The sequence below is a fragment of the Lathamus discolor genome, chromosome 2, assembly GCF_037157495.1.
Source record: "Lathamus discolor isolate bLatDis1 chromosome 2, bLatDis1.hap1, whole genome shotgun sequence".
NCBI classification, from domain to species: Eukaryota; Metazoa; Chordata; class Aves; order Psittaciformes; family Psittacidae; genus Lathamus; species Lathamus discolor.
The window spans coordinates 107256931-107283427 of NC_088885.1; the positions used below are offsets into that span (position 1 = coordinate 107256931).

Here is a 26497-nt window from a genome sequence, read left to right on the forward strand (position 1 = left end):
GGAGTGGCAGAAGGCCTATTGCAGGGCTTGTGGCAGAAAGACCAAAGGCAGCGAAAGGGAGGAACAAAGGTGGAGAAAAAGAGGGTAAGAAGTTAAAAGGGGCTGGTCAGTACACTTGCCTGACAGTGCCCTGCAGATACCTCATCACCATGGTCCATCCTGTTTCCTCATTAATGCTCCTCCTGGGTGAGGGGGTCTCTGTGCACGTAGATCTAAGTGCCAGCCACTGGAAAGGCATGATGAGTCACAGGGCCATGCATGTCTTGGATGCCTGTGGCTAGAGACCAGAGCATACGTGTTTTACGGGTCTGCTGCTTGGTGTGTGATCGCCAGCAAACATCCAGCCAGACCAGCCAGCCAGCAGGAAGAGTGACTTGGGAGGCAGGTACCAAAGCAGCCATTAATTTTGACATGGATACTGGAGAGACCATAAATATGTTATCAGAGATACAAGCAGGTGTTCTTGTATTTCTTTTTTTAAGTACTAGATGTGAAATCTATTAAATGTACTAAAATCAAGTCAGGAGCCCTAAGAAATGACAGGAACACAATGGCACATTATAGCCATTGTACTCACTCTCTGCATGGTGTCAATGCTTCTGAAATTTCGGAGCAACAAGTGCGTGTGGGGAAACAACGAAACAAAAACTTTAGCTACTTTTAGAGAAAGAATAACAAAAGGCCTTCAACCCCTTCTCAGTCCGAACCCAAGCAGACCAGGGATTTGTATAATTTCTTATTATATGAATTACCTTTTTTGGCTTCGTAATTTACAATTCTATCCCAAAGGACAGTAATAAAACTGGCTGATGTCAGAAAAGTTTTTAAGACATATTCTGAAGCACTTGTGTAGGAGATGCTTTGCTGGTATCCAGACACAGGTGAAATAACCCCCCCCCAAATGAATTATGATTTTTCTTGCAAAATGAGCAAGACTACGTAAAAAACTTTCCAAAAGAAAATCTCGAAAAAGAAAACATAAGAATCAGTAATGTCTTTTTATTAAAATACCTCTTAACACACTCGTTGTAATAAAATACACTGGATGTTGCTGTATGACATTTGCATACACACAACACTTACAGCAAACTAGACAGCATCAGGAGTTACAAAAAATAAGGCAAAGTGTGCATCCTCACTTCCTGCTCTCAGGCCATTACACACAAATAACCGTGTTTACATTTTTATGCCATTCCCTACACTGTTTCCTGGACCCCTGTTAAGCAAGTTCCCCATATCCCTCCCGCTCTCACCCTTGCTGTTCCCTTGACTTGACCTCATGGTGAAATTCTAATGATGTAAATGGAGACGGTGTCACAGATCCATGGGGCAGCAGGTGCCTGACCAGAAACATCAGCCCTGTTTTTCCCCAAGGAAGATTCTGAGCTACTGTGATGCTTCTAATAATTCACCATTGCAAGAATCCGAAGCATGCTGATGTAGCAATGCTTACTTTGTGTCTCCTCTCTCGGTCAAGACCGATGATGCATCACCCTCTAGCTAAAACCAGTCACAGCTACTCTAACATATTCTTTCTCTCCATTCATTTTAAGAAACTCAAGCGGAAGAAAAGATAACATAAATTGTCAAATATAGAAGGAACAACTCCTTCATGATAAGCTAAGCTTTTCTATTCGCATCTATGAGTTTTTATTACTTCACTGCAAATCTGAAGCATAAAGGTATTCCACTATCCACTAGTTCAAAACATTAATCTTTCAAGTACTTTTTAATAGCTGAAAAAGAGTGAAGAAAATAACGTTATTTCACAAGAATAGATTTTTTTATCATCATTATTATTTCACCTTAATGAAAACTGTATCATAAGAAAAAATGAAAAGACAACATTCAGGCAAACTTTTCAACAAAATCAATTTAAAATGACTGCTTTCATTTGTACATGGTACAGATAGACAGGTGTGACTATAAAACAGCTTAATCCCTCTAGGCTGAGGTTAGTGAGAGAAACATGAATGGTCAAATTCTTTTTTGTGTGTGCATATGCATATATGCATTAAAAAAAGAAATCAAGGAGTTCAAACCCACAACATTATAAATACCAAAAGCTGATCATTAACTACTTATACACTCTACACTTGTACTTCGTACCATTATCAACAGAGCCCTAACTGGCTCATACTACCTGCTATGTAACTGCCAACATATTAAAACTCTTACTTAGAAAAATGGAGGATGTTCTAAACTCAGAGCATCCTAATTCTGCCTTTGTAGACACATCTTCTCTTCCTCAGTGGCAACATTTCATGGGGAAAAAAAGCCAGTAATTGTATTTTGGAATACATGTTCACAGCAAACTACTAAATGGGAACATGTCTGCTGCCAATAGCTCAACTCAAGCCCTGTACCACTTACTGGTCATGCAATTTCCTTCTTCTTTATTCATTTAGTCATTAAATCCATAGTAACTTTTCATGTTTCCTTTACTGGACTGAATGTCTGGGGAGTAAGCAGCCCTAAAGAACAGTGCAAAAGGACGAGATGCAACTGCAATTAACAACTGTATTTTGATATCTAAGAGAAGAATGAAAAGGTGGTTTTTTTTCTTGTTTAATATATAAATTAAACAACATAGGCCCTAATGTACCTACAAGAGCTAGGCAAATGAAACTTGTAAGAAAAGTGCCCCATACATAGCGTTTTGTTGGGCAGCCCTTCTAAGAAGTTTGGATTTTATCCATGACAGCCCACGTGCTGAACTTGAGAAGAAAGCATGAGTTTTTCTTTTTGCCTAAATACCATTTTCACAATGGAAGGCTAAGCTGAAAACCTGGAATGTAATAAGGGTAAAAAACAAGCCCAGAAACTAAACAAAAACCCACCAGCCCCTAAAGAACAACCAACCCCCTCCAACTAGCAGCCATTTCATTACCTGTTGAGCTTAAGTGATAGAAATCTCACTACCATACTCTTAACGTTTCCCTACTCTAAACTACAAGGTATAGTACTACATTCTGAAAACCAGTATAGTCAATACTTTCAAATTAATGGAAAACAATCAGAACAGCAAGGATGAGCATGGCTGTACCATTTGAGCAGAAATAAACTTAAAACATGGTGTTGAAACTTCTACTAGTTAGCCTTGCTTACACGAATGAAAATGAAAAGACAAGGGAAAAAAAGTTTTCAGATTTTATACATCTTTTTTCAACCAGGTACATTTAATTGCAACCAGTAGGCACTCCGCCAAAACACAGTATTTGCAATCCCCATCTCTTTAACCGAGACAGATTACTTTGGCCTCAATATTTCTATATTACAATTTTCCTGCTTCAAAACATGCAGTTCATACATTTTACAGTTTTACTGCCATAGTCGATGCATTCTGGCCCAATACACTCACAGCAGGCGTTGTGAAACCATCGGTATTTGGAAGCTCCCATGGACTCGCAAGAGATCTTGCACTGATGTATTGACATGCAGTCATCAAAATACACCACAGTACACATGTGTTCTAAACCAAGAGGGGGGAAAAATTTGGTTTAAAGGGTCTTGAAATATTTTTAAAGGTTAGTTAAAAATTAATCAAATGCGCAGCTTTTGAAGTAGGATTGCAAATCATCATGACTGTAAGGCATACAGAAAGAAAGGCAATAGTGAAAGCAGAGAGAAGAGGCAGAGAGCCAAGATAAAATCCAAGAACTTCGAGTTTTCAGTGTCTACAACTCAACCTGTCGTCTGCTCTCCTGCTGGATTCATTCATTTCTACAGTCAGAGACATGAATATTTGAGGGTTTGGCCCCCACTTATAAGAGATACCTTTTCAAGCAGAAGGATGGTCTACACCAAAACAACAGGCAGGCATGCATCCTCTGAAGGTAGTACCAAGGTATCACTTTCACAGTTACCAGCAGTTGCTATATACCATCACGAAAAACTTCAGGTTTAGAGAAGTTATTTACAAAACACCAAACACACTTATTTTAGTGTGAATGTTTCCTCCTCCCCATCCCCCACCTCCACAATATTCTTCAGCCACATTAAATCACAGAGCTAGAGAATCCAGTTTTCCTCAACTTGAAACTGCACACTTTTTCCTTCTTTTTTAAGCAAAACCACCAGTTTTAGTACTAACATTAAGAACCCCCTTCTGCCTAAATGCTGACTTTATTCTTCTAGCAATCACGCAGTTACTTGAAATGCCATGAAGTTCGGTGTTGCAACTTCAGACTGGAGCTGAGGCATTCAGAACTATAGAACAAAAACATCCCTCCCCAGTCTACTTACATATTGTACCAACTTTCTTTTGTGCTGACCACTGTACCTTTGTTCATCCCCCAAAGGACTTCAATTGCATTGTATTTACCCACAGCATTAATTTGGCACACTTTGGGGAAAAGCACAACTGGGAGCTGTCTGCACGCATGAGTATCTCACACACATCAGAGTTGTGAGTGGGAGATGTCAGAGGGCTTTCTAGCCTATTATTGCTTCTGGAGTACGGATCCAGGAGAAACATCCTGACCTACATTCCAACGTGGATTAGAAAAATGTAATCCAATCATAAATGGTAAACCAAGACAGGGTGGGGTTTTTTTGATGATTACGGAGATACGGAGAATGGTGAGTAACCGAAGGACTCCCAGAGCAGTGCAGCTGTTAAGCATAGTGTTTATTCAGTCTCTTATCTGTAAGCAAGTCTTGGGACGCTGATGTGCACACGAACCTCCCCTTTAAAATTTGGGTGCCCCATACATCAGCAGCCCCAGTAGTAGTATCCACATCTCATGGCAAGCTCTTAAGGTGAGGTCCAAAGGTGAGTTGAGGATAGCAAGGGTCTCCATCACTTTACAAGTCATCAGATCTATTTCGAGCATGTGACAACAGACAACATAACATACAGGAAAGCATGATACATCCAACAGCTTTTCTGTAGACACATCCTCCTCTTTGACACCTGGAAACCCCACCTACCCTTTCAAGAACTATCATTTGTTAAAACATTTTTGAGGGACCCTGACTACTGTCAAACTATTTTGCCACTACCTCAACAGCTGCAAAAGGGTCACAGGACATGCTACCAGCCTGCTGAAAGCAGGACAGTATTCACTGCCTCGTTTAGGCTCTCAACTGATGTGTACGTCTTGCAGATGGACAGTGCAACAGGCAGTAAGGATTTTGGGGAGGAAGTGCAGACCCAAAGCTGAAGCAGAAAAGCTGTACTGCAGGTAACGCTGCTGTTGTCCAAGAAATTTTGGAGTACCTGAAGCGTTGCTCAGAATAACAGAGTACGTTGTGGCTGTGTGAGTCCTGTCCCATTCTTGGCACTTCTATTTCTATGATTATAATAGAGCCTGTGGCACAACAACCAGAGGAAGAGATTTCTCAAAGAACAAACTTCTGCCTAAAACCAACCAATACATCTACAGCAATATTTTGTTCACAGAGGGGGGGCGGAAAGAGCAAAATGGACGCGTGTGCTTGCATACCGGCCACGTATATACCTAAAGTGCTTGGCCAAAGCTGAAAAGTAGTAGGGAGATATAGCCATGACAGCCTTGAAGGCAAGAATCCACATAGAGACCATACAGCAGCTCTGTCTTCTGATGGAGGACACACTTGGCAACGTTTAGTTACCAGCAACAAACAGCTCAGATTGCCAGCATCCCAAGAAGGAGCAGACACCACTTGTTCTCAGGAGTCCCAGACATTCCCAGGTATGTTCTGCTCATTCCTCACAGGAGGTTTTCAGTGGAAGGGTAGGGTCAGAGAAAGAAGAGGCGAGTCTCCAGGCAGCATTCCTCATGAAATAAGCACCAGCAAGTGTCCTGTCGGTCATACAGTTCGGTGCTAGTGTGCAAGTACACGAACATTACAGAAGCCTCTAAGACACATTCATACCCTTTGCACCCTCCTGCTTAATACCACTGCACCTATTTGATAGTTTTTTAGTAGTTTTCTTCTCAAGTTTGACCTTAAAAGCCTACTCTGACTTGTAACACACAGGGGAAAGGCTACAGTAGGTCAGGAAAGCTTGTCAGGAAAGCTGTGCACACTCTGAGGTGGGCTAGCTGTTCCCAGCACTTGCAGGCTGTCTTCACACCAGAGAATGACCAGCGCCTTCTGTGTTAGAAGACATCTGTGCTCTCTTTCCTGTTAACCTCATGTGTGACAGCCCCTTCCATGTTAGTACCAGTTCAGTAGTCCTGGAGAAGCCCAGGTCATCAACTAATGCCTGCTGGAATATGAAATAAACCTTGTGGAAGGAGAGCCTGTGATTTCTAGGATGTAAACATCAATGACACTGAACTGAGAGACTGAAGACCTCTCTCGGGGGTAAGCAGGCCGGAGGATGAGCAGCACCAGGTCCATAACCCTGGCAAAACCAGATGACAGCAGTCAGGTCCTGTGAGACTGGTCTCCTTGACCACTCTCCCAAGACCAAAACGGAACCAAAGCCAGACCTCAATCTTATTAAGGTGGCAGCAGCATTAATTTTGACCTAACCGTAGGAGAAAGTTTATTTCCACCTGCACACAAGCCAAGAGGGTTAGGTCCTAAAGGACCAGTCCAAAATGCTGCGAAGGGGAGAGAACAGACTGTACACAGCAAGCGAGAACCAGCAGCAGATCTGGCTGGTTCCCAGCAGCTCTTGTGAGCAGCTGGAGGACATGTGCCGGGTCTATGCTACCAAACTGCTTCTGAAGTCTCACTCGCTCAGACACTTGCAGGTCTGAACGAGTCAGATTGGCCAGGGTGCTCTTTGTTTGTCACAGGACACTCCAGGTCCCCTCCTCAGCAGTGCCTGTGTAGAGGCTGAATTACTGAAAGCAGGAGAGTTCCTCACCTCAAGCATTAAATCCCTCTTTATAGGCTGCAGAAACAGTTACACAGGGGAGAAATATACATACCTACAGGCTCAGCTGGGATCCTGGAGAGTACTTAACTTGTTTCACAAACCTAATTACACAGTCATCGCTCGGCTCCCTCAGTGTAGATAAAAAGGATGTTACTTGGTACAGTAACATCTCTTTCATTTGCATTTTGCCAATTTTCACACAGTAAGGACTACAAACTGCAGGTGTGGGGAGGGATGAGGATGAAGCAGCATTCTCTTTTCTTCTGGAAGGTGAACTTCTCACGTATTTCCACCCCCTCACCCCCCACCCAATTCATACTCAACAAAGGCTGCATAGGAGAAAAAAACCCAATCAAGTCTAATTTCAAAATGGTCAGAAGAAATAGACTTGCATTTCTGCCAGATTTTGCTATGATACTGTCTGTGCTGCAAGTGAGATCCGTATCAGTGCACTGTGGAGGAATTCAGCAGCTCGGAGAAGATAAAACAGCTCAGTTCTTGTAAGCTAAGGAAAATGCTTATCTACAGGATGAGAAAACTTCCCGAGTTAGTGGCAATTCCCTGCATGCGAACTTCGAAGCTGAAGGTGCTATGTGAGTTCAGGTGTCTGGTGGTCTATCTATTGGTAGCTCTGAAAGTACTTTAAAGAGGCAGCTGTCCATCCAGCAGCCATACCATTTTGTGCCCATCAGAACTTACAAAAATAATTAATTGTTTTAAATAAAAGTCTTCCTAGAGTACCTACAGAGGTAGAAGCCACTTTAGTGGATTTTTAGCTCTCTTCTACCTGGCTGGCACTGGAGGGGAGCAGAAGTGCAGAGCAGACACCATCCCCTGTGCCACCAAGCTGTGTAAGTCAGAAACCCTTAACTACAACACAGATTTTGTTTCATCAGTTGCCAAAAGATTATCTAGTTCCCCTCTCTCTCTCTCGCCAACATCCTGTCATCATCTGAAACAATTAAGCTTATTTAAACATCTGAACTCACAGCTCAGAGCTCTGAGGGTACCAGCTGAAAGTAAAGCAAAAAGAGTAAAGTATGACTGTAGCTCCAGATTAACAATCATTGCAATCCTCTCTTAACTGCCAGAAATTACTGGTACAAAGAACTACAGCAGCTCCAGCAGCACACGCATACTTTGGCAACTAAAATGTTAAAAAGTCAATTCACAGGAGGAAAGGGAAGACACTCATTAAGATAATAACGGGGAAGTTCAAGGTCTAGCGGCTGGGCTTGCAGCAGGCTGGGGCGAGAAAGGAATGCTTTATATCCCACCGCACCCCACCTCCTCCCGGATCTATAGCCGCCCTCCCGGGGCCAGTGGCTTCATGCACAGAGCTTGTGGGCTTCTAGGGCTGGTGCTGCTTTTCCTGGCACTCATCCAGAACTGCATCGAGCGAGTCTGGGACCCTGGACCAGCTTAATGGCAACCCCTCAAAAGTAAAACCAGAACTGTGTTACACAACATAACAAGGGGTATTTGTAGGCAGAGCCTTTCCGAAACTGGGGATATATTCCAGAAGATAGCAGAGGGACTACTGTCCCCTTACCAAAATCTACCTCCCATTAGCCCCTCCCTCATTACTGGTTATGCAGTAGGCTGCTGCCAGCACACCATGTTGGAATGAAGCACACAAGGAGCCACAGAAGAACCACAAAATGGTGTAGGCACAGCCCTGTTAAAGGAATCATAGAGCATCTGCATCCCTGCTTACAGGAATACTTTCTAATCCCTGAATATTACAGCCTTGAAGACTGCTGAGCGATTCACCTTAAGGACTTCTCCATTTGCAAGATCTGCCCTTAAGCCTAACAGCATGGCTGGGGAGAAGGAAGGGGTAAGGAGATGGTCTTCAGTTTCTTCCACTGCAGGCTATGCTTGTACGTACTGCAACTGAGCCTGCACGCATACACATGCACAAACCCAGCCTCTCTTCAAGTGGTTCTTCTAACACATGCTAGCTTGTTAAACCACTGACTTGATTGTGTGACTGAATTTTCAATGGGCAGAAGCCATGAGACTCCAGCAACTTCGTGGGCTGCCTCCCTGTGCCCATGCTCACAAGGCTCTTTAGCCCTTGACCTACTAACCCTCCAACTTTTGGTTACTGCTTTGCCAATGATCTCATCAAGTAAGTGTTAAGAAAAATGCCACCCCACGGCTCCCACAACATCCAGCACAAGAGGTACAACTCCCCAGATGTCCTTGCGTCCGCCCTACTACACATCAACCGACCAAGGCCAGCACCCAACTTTTCCTTCCCCCTTCTCTGTTCTTGACGCTTGAATCATCCACATTTTTATAAGCAAACTTTAATATGACTTCTGAAAACGCAGAGCACTAAAAAGTTACCTACACTGTGACCAAGAAAAGAGACTCCCCAACAGGCTTACATATTTAGAATTTAATGTATACGATGTTGAAAGCCATCTTCTACCTTTTCCAGCTCTTTACTGATCACTAAGATGGAGGAGACACAGACAGTGATTACAAGAACAGCTCTGACATTTATTTCTGTTCTTAGTGTCTACTGAAACCTGAAAACCAGTGGCATTTGGTAACTATTTCCAAACATAACTGCTGGTTTTGGACTGTCATCTTTCCAGTAAAGACTTTTTCAACCTTATCTCCAATACAGTCTTAGTAAGTGAAATGAAGGAGACTTTTGACTAAGAAAAAATTGCAGTGTTCTGTATTTGCCTGTTGTTATACTCAAAACTCCTCCACACCCTAGAGATGCAATTCAAATTCCAAGTTTAATCCAAAACTATCATTAGCCCATCCTGTTGGTATGGTAGTAAAGGACTGACAGAGAACAGCCATCTGGGCTGCAGTACTTACATACAGTGGAATATATTGAAGATTGTTCTAAGCATACTTTTTTTTTCCCCCAAGTATAATTTACCTCTTTAAATACTGTAGCGTTTGCACACAGGGCATTTTGTGGCTTGCCATTTAACATGGCTTTCTGCATCATTCTCATGATGGCAAGCAAAGGTTTTAATAACGTCAAAAACATATGAATGAGATGCTTTCTGACCATCTGGTTTCCCAGTTCTGGAGTTAATTTATTTTTCTAACATGCCTTAACCAAAGGAAATTAGAGATGTTGCCATTACGGTCCCATTTAATCAACAGCAGTCCTACTCACAAACGTAACTAGGTCAAAGGTTCACAATGGCACGGCAAAGCAGCGTGTCCATCAATTAAGGTATCTTTCATTGATAAGATAAAAGAGCCATCACAACGGCAACGTATGGGGTAATGATTATTTAAAGCGTGTGTTGGGAAGTAAGCAAAGCATTAATTACACTAATAAAGCAAATCAGACTCTCTTTTTTCCCTGTTAAGCAGCAGTTTCCCTATGAACTGTTTATGAGATTCTTTTAAGTCTAATGTAATGATTTGCAGGGAAAAGTACTTCAGGCTCAGTATGGAAACCAAGAAGCAGAGAGTATTTTTCTTTCTTATGCTACTGTTGTCACTATTTCAAATTTCTCATCCTCTCCCTCACTCCCCAACCATATTCTGAAGTCTGTCCTCTAAAGTGCAGGTAAGAATACAAGACCCTTGATATAAAAGTAAGAGCAATGAGTCCCCAGATTGCTTATTTTTAAGATTGTCTGTCACATATCCCTCCTCAACATAAAGAGCGATCTTGCTAATCTTACTCAGCTTTACTACAAACCATCCTCCTAAAGAGTTCAAGTTATGTCAGCTCAGATGGAAGAAACAAACACCTACTCCAGATACAATGGTTTATGGCACGTGGCTTTCTCAAACCTCTGAAGCCATGTGTTTCAGTTGCCTGCCTCTGCACACATACATGGTTCGGTTTCACAGTTTTTTGTCTGTCCCGTCTCCTAAGATACATGTAACTGCTTATATGCTAGTGCGCGCAAAATAACATGGACAATCTGCCTCATGCCACAGGAAGAACTGTAGATGTAATAAACTCATGTGGTTCAGCATCTTCTAAGATCATCAGACACTTTAACACCATCTTGCGTGTTCCTCAATACTTTTGCCTCACTCCTGTTGTTACTTCACGCTAGAAATTAGACCGAACTTTTCACACTTTTTTATGGGAAAAGAAGAAGCGAGCAGAGACAAGCATAGAATATGCACCAAGAAGGCTCCTGGAAGAGATGAGAGGAAGGACACTACACTCATACCTTTGTCACTAGAGTAAGGTGCGTGGACATTGTTGCTTGGAACAGAGACGTTCTGATGCTGTGGCTGGTTCACTGTTTCTAAAAAGGAAACGAGGTTCTCGTGGTGTGACAGTTCTTCTGCCACAGGGAAGGAAACAATATTCCAGTTCAGCTGAGTATCCCCTTCCGTCAGGGCCCGGAAAAGGGAAGGAATTGGTTCATGCAACTCCTCAACAGTGCTCTTGGATGTTGGAGGTGTGTCACTGTAATTGCGAGGATTGCACATACCTGCAGAGGAATGAAACAATAAGTTACATGAAACTCCCTGAACTCCTCCTTGAAACAGGCAGGAATACTTAGAACATTTAGAACAGAGCCCTTTCATACATATTGCACTCTCAGCTCAATAGCAGAACTGCCACCAAGTACAGCAGGAGGAGCTTTCTGCAATGGCAGGTTTCACATCTCTGCAGACTTCCACAACACACACCTGTAACTTGTGAGATCCAAGTGAAAAGAAAAACCTCGTCCAAACAGCACTTCACTTCCCTTTTTATGCTAGAATGACAGTTTAGAATATGAAGATCTCAATGGAAGGTTTGTTTCCCCTGGGAAAAGAGACAAAGCACAGTATAATCGATACTAGCATGAATCTGGAATGAAAGCTTGCGACTGGATGAAGATAGTATCTTGACAAGTCCTGAGGTACATGAAACTTTTGATCACAATTCAAGTATTTGATCTCACCTGCTGCAGCAGTGCTCTAGATCTTTTTAGTCATCTGCCAGAGACGCAAAGATCACTATCAGGACTGAGCAAGGAGGCAGCATTACTTTACCCGCTTAGAGATAGCCCAGATGAACCTCGTTTTGCTACTTAGTTGGAGGGGTCACCACAGGCAAAATGCTTGTTTCCAGCTTACCTCTTCCTTATTTTTCAACGTCTTTTGTGGTATCTTTTTTGAAACTTTGTAATCTTTTCTCTCTCTGCCACTTCCTACAAAGTGTTTTTGTGATGTGCAATGCAGGTGCTAGTTTTTCATTAACCATTTAAACGCTAACATAACTAACATTTATTGCTAGCAATGAAACTGAAGGGTATCTTGATTTAATCTAACACTTAAACAATCAAGGTTAGAAAGAAAAGTTGTATCTGCCTAGGCAGTTAAACTCAGATGCCATAAAATACTATTAGAAGTCACCGGGCAAGAGACACACAAATCCATTTTCCTCATGTACATCTGGATAACATTTTGGGTAGTTTCACAGACACAGTTTTAGACAGCTACAGCTGCAAAGCACACCAATCCTTAAAGTATCAAAGCAATATAGGACATAAATATTCAAAGACTACCTGTTCCACACAACCTGTTCCACACAACCCAAGCATCTCCTGCCCTGCAGATACATTAGGACTACAGCTTCAGAAACCATGTTTAACTGGAACCTTATACAAACCCACAATCTTTACAATCTAAGGAGGTGGATTTCCATAATGAACAAAGCAGAGGGAAGTTCATCCATGATGATGAGTATGAAATCTGGCAAATCCTAAGCAAGTGGTTAGCATTACCAGTGTTTAATAACAAGAACACCACAAGACAGTCTGCTCCTATAAAAAGGTCTTCAAAGACGTTCCTGGACTCACTGCTTTAACTAAAGATTTCTATCCCTGCATTAATGCTTCTTAGTAAGCACATGGAATACTCATCATACAACTGGAATAAAGCATGCCCACCTGAAAATGAATTGGGAGGATACCAAACCAGGTAAGGGTTTTGTACAGGTACATCAAGAGACATATTTTAGTTGATGTCTCTGTACGAACATTGTGAAATGGAAACCAATGAGCCTTTCTAGGGGCCCCCTCTGTCAGGTGGGATTCAGAAAATAGATTTCACTGGTAAGAAGGATACACAAGAAAAACAACACCCAGACTGTTATTAGAGTATTGCAGAATGTGTATGAGTTCGTGTGTGCACCAATGCAGTATGAAAACATTACCTTAAGATGGTAACAAGAAACCATCGCTCATAGTTTAATGGGTAACTGCTAATTCCACAAAGATCCTTCCCTCTTACTATTTTAACAAGTATTTTAATTATATTTATATATAATTATCATAAAATTAAAATAAAAAACTTATATGAGCAACTGGTCAAGAACAAACATGTCTATATTACTGCTTTGAAATGGATGAGAAGATGCAGAAATAGGCTATTGAAATGATGGAAGCAGACAAGCCTTTACAGGAGGGACTAGAAGAGCTTAACTCACAAAGCTTAGAAAAATAAAGGACAGAGGAACTTGTTGCTGTTCTCCCTTCTCCAGTGTCATTTTCCCTCTCAGAGAAGGGAGCTAACATCCACACAAAACACAGGGCATTGACCGAGCATCAGTAAAGTCAGTGCTGCATGATAGGAGGTAATTCCTGACTCCAGAGCAGACATGACGTTTAAGACACGACAACTCATCTGCTTTTACATTAGACATAGTCAGCTTTTAAAGAGACTTAAATATCAGCTCAAGTATCAGCCATGAACTGTCTCCAGGGAGTTGGGTATGGTATACGCTCCTCTTTCTTCATTTGAATATGGCTACAGGAAGGATGACCCTAAGCTAAAGAGAAGAACAGGACTATACCATAGAACCAACAAGGTCTGAGGCACCTGCAAAACCATCAGGAGATGGTTTAGTTTACTCGGTACTAGGAAACTGAACCTGAAGCCTCATTATCTTCTGTCCTGGATAACACCATGGGAACAGCAGCACAACAGGGAGTAACTTGCAGATTTGGAAGGAAAACCCAACCAATCACCTGTGTGTGGAGTTTGCTTGCTTTCTTCACAATCCCTAGGGACAGGTCTTTCCTCTCCCTAGAGGATACTGGCACACTATGCCTTGATTTCTACAGGAAACAACCGTTCTGAACTGGGAAAAAAGTCTACTATCCTATTCCTCACTCTTACGACTGAATATGCCAACACAAGATGATGCTGGAAGGGCAAAGGGGATGGGAGCCCAAGATCTAATAGAAAAAACAAACTCTAGGGCCTCTTTCTAAATGTATATCCTCCACCGGTGCAGGGGCTGAAAACACTTAATGCCTTTGGGGAGAATCACACATGTGCAGGACCATGCCAGTCCACTGCTTACTGAAGAAGAGTAAAGCAAAGGTAAGCTAGCCAGAACCAAACAGAAAGCAGGATGTCAGAAAGCCTATTCACTTCGTGATGGAACAGAAGAGACAATGGGCTGAAAAGGAGCATTTTGACATTAAACAGCTTCATGAATTCAGACAAGACTCAGCCAGCTTCAGAGAAGCTGAGAGCAGGTACAACGCTCAAGATGCATCCCTTTCACAGAAGCCAGAAGGATTTTGAATGGCTGCAGAGAGAGACTTCCAGCAACCACAGGACAAAGCCTTCCAATACATTTAAAACAAGAGATGGAACTAGAATACATCCTCTTCAAGCAGGGGCATCATTCACTTTCAAAGATCTGGGCACTCTAAACACTACCTGTTAGTAATAACACTGTTCTTGTTGAGGCTATCCTACAGCTAATCTTACAGTAGGAACTTGTATGCCTCCTTCTCATCCTCCACAAAGAGCTTTTTTTGCAAATACAAGAATGAGGAAAACTTTGGCCATAGCTATATCCTATTAGTCCCGAGAATTCACAAGGGAGCTGTAACCTAAAATTGTCCATGTGTGGTATCTGTCAGTACACTTCACAGTTAGAAACCTCCGTACAGCATCCAACCCCATGAACCAGGTGCTGCGTAATTTCCTCAAGATGATGATTCAGAAAGGAGTTTGTGTTTTAGAGACAAAATTAATAGTCAGTTATGATGACATTAACCAAGCAAAACCTGGCCTACGGCCACTCCACAAGGCAGATACAGCCTTCCAGTGTTTGGCTCCCCACAGTAACTTATTCAGTGCCCACAGAATGAGCTGCAAGATGTTTAAAGCACAGATTCTGTCCCAGTGTTTTACTTCTATTATAAGACTGTGAGCTCAGCACGTAGCGGGAGGAAGCACTTTAAAATAGAAGAAAATCCCAAAGAAACACAAACTTACCAACACAGTCACAGCACTCATCCCACAGGGTGCCCAGGCAGAGCATGCACTCCTTGCAGCAGGAACAATTCCCTTCCCCGGGGCGACACTGACACAGCTCCTGAAAACAACAGAAACTCGTTATAGTGCAGCAATCCCAGATGTAAAATGTGAACACAGCAGAGCAATTCTTCCTCAAGCCACAACTCAAATTACAGCATTAAAAAAGCTTAGTGCTCTAATGCAGTGAGTAAACGGGACAATAGTTCCAGCCAAAGAACTTACTTTAGTTTACAAAAAAGAACTTTTGCAACTTTGGGTTTGTTACGTTTTTTAAAGGTGACATTCTGAAGACAAATCTGAAGTCAGCATTTAGAAGAGAAAAAAATCCTATTAGAAGCAGAGATCAGTTTGGGTTGGAAGGGACCTGACACATCACCTAGTTCCAAACGCCCTGCCACAGGCAGGGACACCTTCCACAAGACCAGGTTCAAAGCCCCAGCCAGCCTGGCCTTAAACACTGCCGGGGAGGGGGCAGCCACAGCTTCCCCGGGCAACCTGTGCCAGTGCCTCATCACCCTCACAGTAAAGAACTTCTTCCTTATATCGAACCTAAATCTCCCATTTACGTTTATTCATGGGAAAGGTGTGTGCACTTCCATATATGCCAGAATCTACAAGTTCTTGGAATGTTTTCACAACAGGAAGTTCAAAGAAGGATGTTTCTTCATATATAAATAGTGCGCGTACATTATAATTTAGCTAAAAAAGTTACTGTAAGCCACATGCACATGCTCCAGAAGATACATGACATCTACCATCACACTATTGATGGATTCTCAAAGGAACTTACTCAGTTAAGTCATCTGACCACAGGATTTTGTCCAATATTAGTGACCAGATTATTTTCCCCAGCCACATCCAGCTGATTCCTTTTTGCTATTACGAAAGACTTCTGCAACCTCCAGAAAGTGCAATGGCACACACACTTACTTTTCTTTAACCGTTATTAAGCCAAAAAGACAGATCAGGCATGGAAGCAAGAAGACAAACCTTTCTTTTTGTATCACCTAAACCTGAAGGCGCTGGTTTAGCAAACCTGCTGGAGACTTGTGGACCTCAAAGCATGGAAATAGTCTGCACGGATGAAGAAAATTCAAAAACCAGGCGGTCTCCTTCCCTCTATCCCAAATCCATACTCATAATTCCAGTCTGGCCAAAAGACTGTGGCTACATGGCAATAATACAGGCTTGAATTACACCACCGCGCAAAAAGTGAACAGCCAAGAAGTCACATTTGGTCGTCCTGTCTAAGAATTTGGTTGTGATGACGTCTGCCTTACTATCGCGTTACGCACAACTGGTGAGAAAACAACATCCCGTTACTGGAAACACTGACCATGGGATCCTTCCCAGCCCTGGCTGTACTGGAAGAGTCATCGGCAAATCTCTGCTGTGCACTGGGCCAGGGAGAAGGTGACTCCCACCCTTGCTCTTTGATCTCACTCGCCAGAGGCAGGGGAGTGACATGCTGTGGTGTGGCCCAGAGACCCACATGGACAGGAGGGAAGGGCAGGAAGAGGGTTTGGTGTGAAATTCTCCCAACCTGGAGTCACCACCAGAGCCTCCACCTCAGGTAACCACAGCTGGGTCAGGGACAGCACTCCTTGCAGGCAGACACAAACATCATTCGCAAAGTCTTGATGTAGCACGTTGGAAAGAAGCCAAAGGGGCACAATTTCAGTTTTTAAATAGTTCTTTGCTTGCTGTTGTTAAGAAGCATCAGGCAGGGGAGAAAGAGACATTTTTATACCAAACATTAGGAGCGCATTTGCTAGGCAAGGCACAGATATGCACCTGATTGTGTACAACCCCTGTTCTCTATTCGGCAACACCACCAAATGCAGATGTCCACTGGCACAGGGACTGCCCCTCACTCACGCCAGCTCACACGAACCAACAGGAGACCAATGAGTGCATTTCAGAGGGAGAGGCCAGACCAAGGTCTGGCCAGGGGATGGGGTTTAAGAATACAGCATATGAAGCTGCAACACTGCCTGTTCTGAGCTAAAACTGAACAAACCCCAAAACGTGCTGCAGGCACACTACAATGTCTTAATGTAGTATAAATGACTTCTTATTTGCCTTCCACTCACTTCATCCCAGATCACAAATCTACTTGAAGCCCACAAAGAAACAAAATTCACAAACTATTCTATGTGCTACGTAACGCTGCCGCCTGCACACTTTAATGTGAGCTGTTCGCCCCACTGACTGACTGAGCATGAACTGCTGCTCCACATGCATTTCCGCAACATGCGGCCTTTGTGGGTCTCTAATATTTATTTACAGAGGGGAAAGCTTCCAAGATTTTTTACTTCTGCATCCTCAGAATTTATTAACGCCATCTATTACTGTGCTGCTTCCAAGTGAAAGATGAAAAGCAGGCTTGTTAGTAAGAGATACAAATTTTTCCACAAGAGGAAACACCACAAACTTAGAAAGATGACTTATGTGAATGAATGATGCACTTGCTAAATATTTATCTTACTGTTTGATAAACAGATTGTGTCAGCCTTGAGAACAAAGAGCCTCAATAAAATAACTTTAAAACCAACCACGAGCAGAGTACTGTTACCTTGGCCAGAGAATACTATCAACACACATTGGCATTACAAATATCCTACATATTTGTTCTTCAACAGGAAAACTGGGCAAACAACTTTACACTTACTAAAGACACTGCAACACCAACAAACCAGCTCGTGGGAGGATGGGATTCTCCATAACCTATTAAACATAATGTGCGGATCAAAGCCAGAAGATTCACTAAATTTAAGTTGTTGCAGTTTTCTATGAGTATTCTCACAGAATTAAACGCAACCTTGAGTTCCGTGCTTGCAACACAGGGAAAAAATGTCTGCTTAGCATCTCTGTGTGTAAGCATTATCTTGGGATGGCATCATTATACCTACCAGTTATTTTAACAAATTCATTTTGTAGGTAGGGCTTATGAGCAGTGCAATTTTTTAAGCCTTTCTTTTATTATTATCATTACTAGTAGTAGTAATTTGGAGGGTGACGAGGGAGGAAAGAGCAATGTAATTAATTTGTCTTCTGCACATTTCTTCAGCCCCCCCCCCCCTTCTCAGAGTCTGACAGGCTCTTTAGGGCAATAACTGTTCTTCCATATGTGTGCTTGCATGTACACGGTTTCCTTAACCACCTTTGAGTCCTTCTGCCTGACTCATCCCCACTGGATACTTGTACAGATACATCTTTTTAAAAGAACGCTTACATGAGACGTGGGTGAAGCGAGGCAGAATGAGAAACGTCCCTTGTTGATGGCTTGGGGGTGGCGAGGCGTCAGTGGAAGAAAATATTACTCATAAGTCTGCTTGGCAACTTCCCAAGCTGAACTACCGAAGGTGCATCGGAGAATGTATTTTGCTAGGCAAGAAATAAGCTGCTCAGTCTAAAAATACAGCACTGAATAGGAAGCGGGCATGTTTGTACAATGAAGACACTTCTGCTCCAGAGAGCAAATCAAGATCCTTACAAGGTATTTAACATCTGCCTGTTTTTCAAAGCTTTCTCTAAATGACAGAGACTGTTTTCTCAGTGCAGTGAGAAACAGGACCTGGAGGCATTGGCAACATCTCTGCAAACTGGAAGGGGGAGTGAAAGAAAAAGAGCTAATGGCTTTTTCCTACAACAGTTTAATAACAGAAAGTTTCCTGGAAGCAAACCAGCCAGAGCTGTTTTGTTAACCCAGCTGCGTTACCTACTACAGCGACAACATACACACAAGAAGTAGTCTTTGGATGCCTGAGCCCTGAAGTTAAGGAGTGGTGTTCGTCTCATACCACAGGGTTAAAAAGTCTGGGAAACCCTTTCAAGCTGACAAGTTTGTACACAAGTTTAACAGGAGGTGACGAAAAAGATGAAGAGAGGTTTTCATCAGAGCGATACCACACCAGCTGAGGTGCCTGCAGGCAGGTTGTGTTTGGGAGAGAAAACCGTGTTCTCCACAAAACAGCCCCTCTGCAGAAGGATCTGAACTCCACGCCTGAACTGCAGCACTGTTAGTTTCCTACAGACAGCAGCAGTTTAAAGAGCTGTCACATGAGACAGCAAAGCTGGGCTTCCAGCACAACATGGACGTACTACTCCAGCCTGGCAACTGCAGGTAGCTCTGCACTGCAAGAGCTAGCCTGGGGCTCACCTCAAACCCGTGTGCTATGAACAGCTGTGGGAACGTCCCATCCTAGAGGTTTCTGCCTTCAAGGATCTCCTCCGTGTTGCCCAGACACACTCCACCCAGTGAGCGTAGCTGGTCTTCCCATCTCCTCCACACATGGGAGCATCACAACCACCCAGGCGTTCAAGTCGGCAACAGATGTGCTGGAATAAATACTGCAGTGCACACGTTGTGTGCAACCCGGCCTGGGTGGCCTACCTGAAGAGCAAGGTAACAGTCAGGTATTGACTTCAGTGCTCCAATCCCAACGACATAGGAAGGAGCTATGTTCGGAGCCTTCAAGGGAGCTAATACTGAGGTCCCGCTCTCCACACTCCCAAGTCTTAATCTACAACTCCTTCAACAACTACAGGAAGCCACAAAGGCTTTTTTGAGAAAGCCAAGCTTACATAGAGGGAGATGCCTCAAGCTGTTTTCTCATAGGACTTTGCTTACAGAAACCCAAGAATTAGCCTACAAGAGCACCAAGGAAACTAAAGCCTCAAGATGCAGACGGAAAGCTGAACGCACGCAAGTTGTTGATCTCATGCTCTGTTTTGGATCTAATGAAATAAATATTTATGTAGGGACCACCCTTCAGCAGAGCAGCTCCAAGGAGTGGCAGCAATGACTGCACTGACTTCAAGCCGTGCCGGCAAAAATATTTATGTTGACCGTATGCTTCTTCAGAGAGCAGGTCCTCTGTCTCGTCATGTCTCTGAGACAGGCAGCCTCGCTTTCCGCACGCAGACACAGATGACAAACATCCACGTTCTGTTTGCTCCCCAGTTGCCTCTGAGTGACATTATCTTGGTCTCAAGCCACAGATTTTGCCAAACTAGAACAGTCATAAAAACAGGTGAGGGAAAAATGTCATGCAGTAGTCAAGAAAACTCACTCGATGCTATTGTCAGTTCAGATTTCTCCAGAAGAGTTTAAAGGGAAAAAAAACCCAACATGGATATACTCATCTGCTCTAAGTCAAAGCTTTAGAAGCCTTCATAGTGACAATCAGTCTGACCTGATCTGTTCTTTTGTGAAGAATGAATGCTGACAGGTATGTCAGGCCTGTTTGCAGGAAGAGAGCTGCCAGACAGGGAAACTGAACAGTGGCATTCTGTAACCGTAATCATACACAATTCACATGGCGCGGGTTACTTTAGGGTCTCAGAGAATTGCTACAGTTTGGATTTTAAGGAAACGCTTTAGAAAGGGATTCCACATCACCTATGCAAGGAGAGAACACGTCTACTACAACAGGTAAAGCAGTAAAGGGGTATCTGCATGCACAGGGCTGTGTCGCCACAGAGATGCCAACATTATCCAAGAAAGCAGAGCTGTGCAAGCCACCTCCAGGCAGTGCTGAACCTCGGCTGATCCCAGCAGGAGGGACTCCAGCAGCATCAGCTCCACTTCTCCACCATGTACTCTCTTCAGACTAGCTCATAAAAATGAAGTTTAAATGCTGACTGTCTCAAGCTTGGCTTGATAAAAGCTAAGTGATTACTTGGGAAGGAGACGCCTGTGGGCTCCATCAGCATCACAGGAAAAGGAGACAGTAGGTCTCTCCTGTTTTCCCCTTCATCTGGACCAACAGCTTTCCCCCAGATCAAGAGATCTGTACCACTGCGCTTGCTGTTCAAACAGCTCGTACATCCAGTGCACAACTGGCACCGTACTTTTTAAAGGTTTCAGACCTACAAGGTGATATGAAAAAATGGAACCGAAGGAATTTCTGAGTGCATCAGTTTGTGGCAGTGCACAATGCCAACCGCACCAACAACAGTACTGGCACTGTCTCTGAAAAAGTAAAAGCCTCTTTCTTGCTCCCTTATTTAACAACTCCACAGGCAATGGTGGGGCTAAGGAGAAGCAGCAATTTCCATTTCTGGGGGTTTTTCTTTCTGAGCTCTAGCAGTGCAGACGCCAGAGAGAAGACAGCCCAGCCTGCAGTCAGTCTTCATCTCACAGGATGGACCTGCGAATCTGACGAGTATTTTTATTTGTAAACCAGACAAATTTTATACAGAAGCCAGTGAAATGAAGCAAGCACGGAAATGCTTCATGCCACCTCAGCACCACTTTTCAGACTGTGACCATATATTTACGGTAAGCGTCCTAGCACATTACCACCGCGTGATACTTGTGCTCTCTGCTACTGCATTTCCAACTTACAAAGAAGCAGTTTCTTCTAAAAGAAGCTGCAAGTGACCGTATCGAGGTTCCTTTTTCCAATACGGGGTCAAGAAGCATGCTCAATACACCACTGATAAATAAATACTTGGTAGCTACCAGACCCACTTGCAATTTTGCTAGAAAAGACACTTTCGTCCTGCTGCCCACCGTACCTCTTAGAAACACAGAACCTTCAAATCAGCTAGGTTGGAAAAGACCTTTAAGATCACCAAAAAAATATGGAACGTTTCATGTCATCTTTGTGCAGGGACCATGCTGATCTCTGCATCATTCCAATTTTAGTATATGTGCTGCCACAGCAAGAACAACTCCTGCTTAACTCCTGCTTTAAGAGCAACCTGGTCTCAGTCTGTTTCTTTCACTGAAGACAGACACACAGCAAGTCAAAAGCAGCATCTGGACTTGAGTTAAACATCTGTGTGGTTTGGGGTTTTCGGTTTGTTTGGATTTTATGCTTTTTAGGTGGACTCGCACGCTTTCAGAGCTTGCTCATCGCCATTGGTAGATGTCAGTCCTTCCTGATCAAAAAGCTTTCCTGAATGCCCCTCAGGACCCTAAGACGAGTTTGGTCCCTACTTGTGTTCGTTCTCTCATGTGAGCCTTTAGAATCAGAGATCATCCAGTTCCAACCCCTCTGCCACGGGCAGGGACATCTCACACTAGACCAGGTCGCTCAAAGCCCCAACTAACCTGGCATCTTCTAATTGACTGTACAAACCTGATGTTGTGGAGGGCATCAGACATCAAGTACTGACCCTCTGCCTGGGCCAGGAGGTAAAAGAAGGCAGACAGATTGCAAGTTGAGAGAGTAGATAAGGAGAACACCTCAAAAGATACGGGAGCACTGTAAGCACATACGAACTTCTGGTGTCACACTTAACTTTAAAAAGTACAATTGCCCACAGAAACCTTTCTAACAGAACGTCTGTTTTAAATTGCTGCTTGTTCATAACACCACTAATAAAGAAGAGACTGAAAACTAAGAGTGTGACTGGAAGTGGCTTCTAACAATAACCCAGCAATCATAATCCTCAACTGGAAAATGTTTCCATTATGAAACATGTCCATTGATGCACGCACTTAACATTATCTATGAAACGGTTGGTAATCTGCATTTATATATGCAGGAGACCAGATTTGCTTCTATAAAGCACATTATTTAACATAAAATCCAGTTATTTGTATCACTGGAGCTTTTCAAGAGACACCTTCAGAACCGTGTCTTGAAACACAGAAAAGCAAATAAACAGGACTCATACCTGTATCAGGCATTTACTGACATCGCTAGCACAGAGAGCCTTATTGCAGCCTGTTGAGGACTGGGTCCACAGCAGGAAGAGGAGGATGGTGACGGTGGGCGCCGTGATGTACTGCGACCTCATGTTTGCTGCAGGTGAGTGATTTTCACAAGTCCTTCAACCAGCACTGAAATAAGAAACAGCAACTGAAAGGGCTATTGGCACACAAGTTAAATCCTGCAATTCCCTTCCCCTGCGGATCCTTCAATAAACATTAATAGAGATTAATACCGGGTCAAATTGGGGTGCTTAACATCAAACCCAGCCCCTCCTCCTTGAAGCTAGTTTGTTTATTTGAAGCTTTCAGCTACTGCACCTACGCATTAATGCGACAATAAACTTAAGGTGAACAATCTCAACGTTGCAGTGTCGAATAGGACACCCTATAAGCAGCGGTGACAAAAAAACGCCTCAGAAGAGAAAAGCCACCAGTGAAGACCTAATCCTGTCAATGCATAAAGCAGAAGGGTAGGTTTCCTGTAGTATGCCCTCAGGCTAAAGGTAGGCACAGGTGTGCAGGACCAAAGCTATACAGCAGCCTTTTACCACGTGTAAGGTTAAGCTGCCGTGTCATCTTTAACCAGCAGTTAGATGTCACACCGGCGCTCAGCTCAGTCACAACGCTGTCAGCTTCCGTCTTTGTTAGGTACAGACACCAATACTTCAAAAACATAAAGTTCCGGGGTCTCCGAATGACTTTCAAGAGCCAAACAAGTGACTGAAGTCAGCTGAAGACGAGCATCTGCTACTTCAAACAGGCAGAAGAGCTGGGCTGGTTCAAAGCATTCCACCTTTCCCCCTTTGTGCAAAGCCAGCTTGTCGGCAGGTGGTATTTGTTACGGGCCCGGCGATGATTAGTGGTGTGCCACCGAGCTTCCACTCCTGCTCAGCATGTGCGCCCCCGGCAGAAGAGGGCCGTGTTGCACTAGGCACTGTACCAGCGTATAATAAAAGGCAGCCCATGTTTGGTCAAGCTTACAGTGAGCCTGTATTGTTCTCCTAAGGGGGCAAAAATGCTGATGGGGCCCTGGATTTCTTTCTTTTGGTATCTAGAAATGTTCTTCTGCTTTACGAAGTAAAAAACCCCCACCGCTCTCAATGAGCGACTGGCAAATGTGAAAGGGAGAAAATGAGCCCACACCTAAGTAAGGCACGCTCCCGACATTTAAGCCCGTGTCAGATCGGTCTTACAATGGTTACTAAACACTGCCGACCCCGCCGTGCCGGGCGCACGGCCATCTGCACCCGGGCAGGACCGGGAGCCTCCGAGCCACGCTCGGAGAACCCGAGCTCCCTCTCGCCAGCGGGGCACCGCCTCCCCTCCGCGGCACCCGGGGCAAAGGGAGCTTCCCTTCGGCTACGGGCGGCTCCAGCCCGCGGGGCAGGCGGCGCGCTCGGCCGGGTGCGCGATGCAGGCGCCCGCCGCGGCCGGGGGCTGCCCTACCGAAGGGGGGCCCGAGCAGCGGAGCCCGGGCGGTGCCCGGGAGCACCGGACCGGGCGCGCCCCCTGCTCCTCCTTTCCCGCGACTTTCATCCCGCGCCCGCTCCCCCCGCGCAGGACCCTGCCCGCCCGGCCCGGCCCGGGCGCACCCCGCGGCGGAAGCACCCCCAGGACCGCTCCCCGCCGCGCTCGGGAGGCCCGGGCCGCAAAGGCGGCCCCGCCAGGAGCCCGGAGGCCGGTGACAGGGCGCGCTCCGCCTGCCCCGCGCGGGGAGCGCCGCCGAATCCCCCATCCCCCGGCAGCGGGGCCCGGCCGCCGCCTCCTCCTTCCTCCTCCTCCTCCTCCTCCCCCGGCCCGGCTGCGCAGGGCGGCCCCGAAACTTTCCTTCCACAAAGGAGCACCCGCGGCCCCGCCGCCCCCCGCCCCCCGGCGGCTGGCTCACCGCACGGCGCGGCGGGCCGGCACCCCCCGCTCCGCAGGCGGCTCTGGCTGCTCCGGCAGCGGCGGCAGCACCCGCACGCCTCGGCCGCTGCTCCCCGCTCGGCCGCAGGCAGCGCGGAGGCGGTGGCGCGGCCTCCGCTCGCCCCGCCTCGGGGCACCGTCAGGCGCCAGGACCCTCCTCCCGCCGCCGGCCGCGGGACCCTCGGGCCCGGCGGGCGGCGGCTGCGCGGAGCGGGGAAGGGGGCGGGCGGGGGCTGGAGCCGCGGAGCCCGGGCGCTGCGGGCGCGGGTGAGATCCGCCCCCGAGCCGGGTGCGAGCAGGGGAGAGCGCGGAGGTCGTGGGGGGAGACGGGAGAGGGGCGAGAGCCAGCCCGGGGGCGCTGGGTGCCACCGAGCGGCTGCTGCGAGGGGCAGCCCCGCGCCCGGAGCTGCGGCCGAGCCCTGAGAGGAGAGGGAGCGGGGGAGCGGGGAGCGGCGCTGGCTGCGGCAGCGCGCCGGGCACTGGAGGCTGGCGGTAAATCCGCAGCAGCCGTGCCCGCGGAGGAGGGTGCCGGGGCTGTGGGGCAGCCCCGCGCAGGGTCTCGGGCGGCGGCATCCTCCCACCGGGCCGGCGCGGGGACCGAGGTGACGAGTCTGGCCCCCAGGAGGAAAACGCAGAAGGAACCTGGCGGGGACTTGGAAACTCCGGGCAGCCTTCAGGGCTCCTGGGAGCCGCTCCCCGCGCAGGAAGCACGGCCACCCTGCCCCAGCGAGCTGGTACCCTGCTTCATCCGATCCCTTCTTCTGACCCCCCCCCGCACCTCTCCGTTGAAGGAAATCCACAGCGGGGTGTCCTTAAACGACACACCACGTATTGTCCCTCAGGAAACTTGGGAAAACGGATAAATTACACAACTGGAACGAATCCTGCATTCCTGTGGGAGATGCCAGGAGATCGCTGTCTGAGGACTGAAACACTTCGTCAGTCCTGTTTTCTGAGCAACTTTTGCTAAGCAGCCGCAACTGTAAAACACAAAATCTGTTCCGCAGCCCCAATGACAGGAAATCGCCTCTCCTTGTAAAGACGACACGGTCTCACCCTAAGCGACACCCGTCTTTGGATCTCCTTGTAAAACGGGTTCCTGCAAAACCACTTTTATCACAAACCTGTTTCTGCTCGTGCGTCCAGAGGATGAACTTTCCGTTTTACAGGACACCCTGACCCCCTGCACTCCTGCCAGGTCCCAAAGGCCTGTGGGGCTGTTCCTGCTGCCATCGGGAGTGCGGAGCTGCCATGGCACCCCAGTGCCATCCTGCTCCCGTTTGTGTCACAGTGGGTGCCCCAGTGGACTCGGACCCACTGAGGTATCATTGTACAACCATGCCGAGTCCCAGTGATAAATGCTCCCGGTTGTCTCCTGCACCCCAAGCATTTTTGTCACCTGCACAGCCAATGCTCCTGCAACCCAGTTTGTCCTTCCTGTTCTTTACGCAATTCTTTGACTTATTCGTAACCCATCCTTCGTAACGCCTGGATCAGGATCTCCCACTTGCAAATATATAACTTTTTAGTATCCAGTGGAAGTAACCTAACACGCATTTACTAGTTGTTAACACTTGTGGCTTTTCCCATTTCCTCCCTTGTCTTTTAAAGCAGGTAACACAGATTTCTGTATTATCTATCTTAAAACTTTACAGCTACTCTCAGAAGAATGTTTTCTTTTCGGAAGAATAATATTCACATTTTCCTGAGCACATCTTCAATTCTGAGTGATGTCGGGAAGGCACTCCTATATAAAAGCAGGAACAACTTCTTCCACAGGTACCTAACAAATTAAAACTGGGAAAAAAAAGTTACAGGGCAGG

General features: G+C 45.6%; 1 protein-coding gene and 1 pseudogene across 1 annotated transcript; both read right to left on the minus strand.

Annotated features, from left to right (window-relative positions):
* Positions 1–979: 979 nt before the first annotated feature.
* Positions 980–24801, minus strand: TWSG1 (twisted gastrulation BMP signaling modulator 1). The gene is made up of 5 exons (XM_065668002.1): positions 24655–24801; positions 22733–22898; positions 15059–15158; positions 10996–11262; positions 980–3472 (listed from the first exon to the last, which is right to left on the minus strand). The coding sequence occupies exons 2-5, from the start codon at positions 22853–22855 to the stop codon at positions 3291–3293; spliced, it is 672 nt and encodes a 223-aa protein (XP_065524074.1). The 5' UTR covers positions 22856–22898; positions 24655–24801; the 3' UTR covers positions 980–3290.
* Positions 21686–21775, minus strand: LOC136009518 (U6 spliceosomal RNA; annotated as a pseudogene).
* Positions 24802–26497: the final 1696 nt, after the last annotated feature.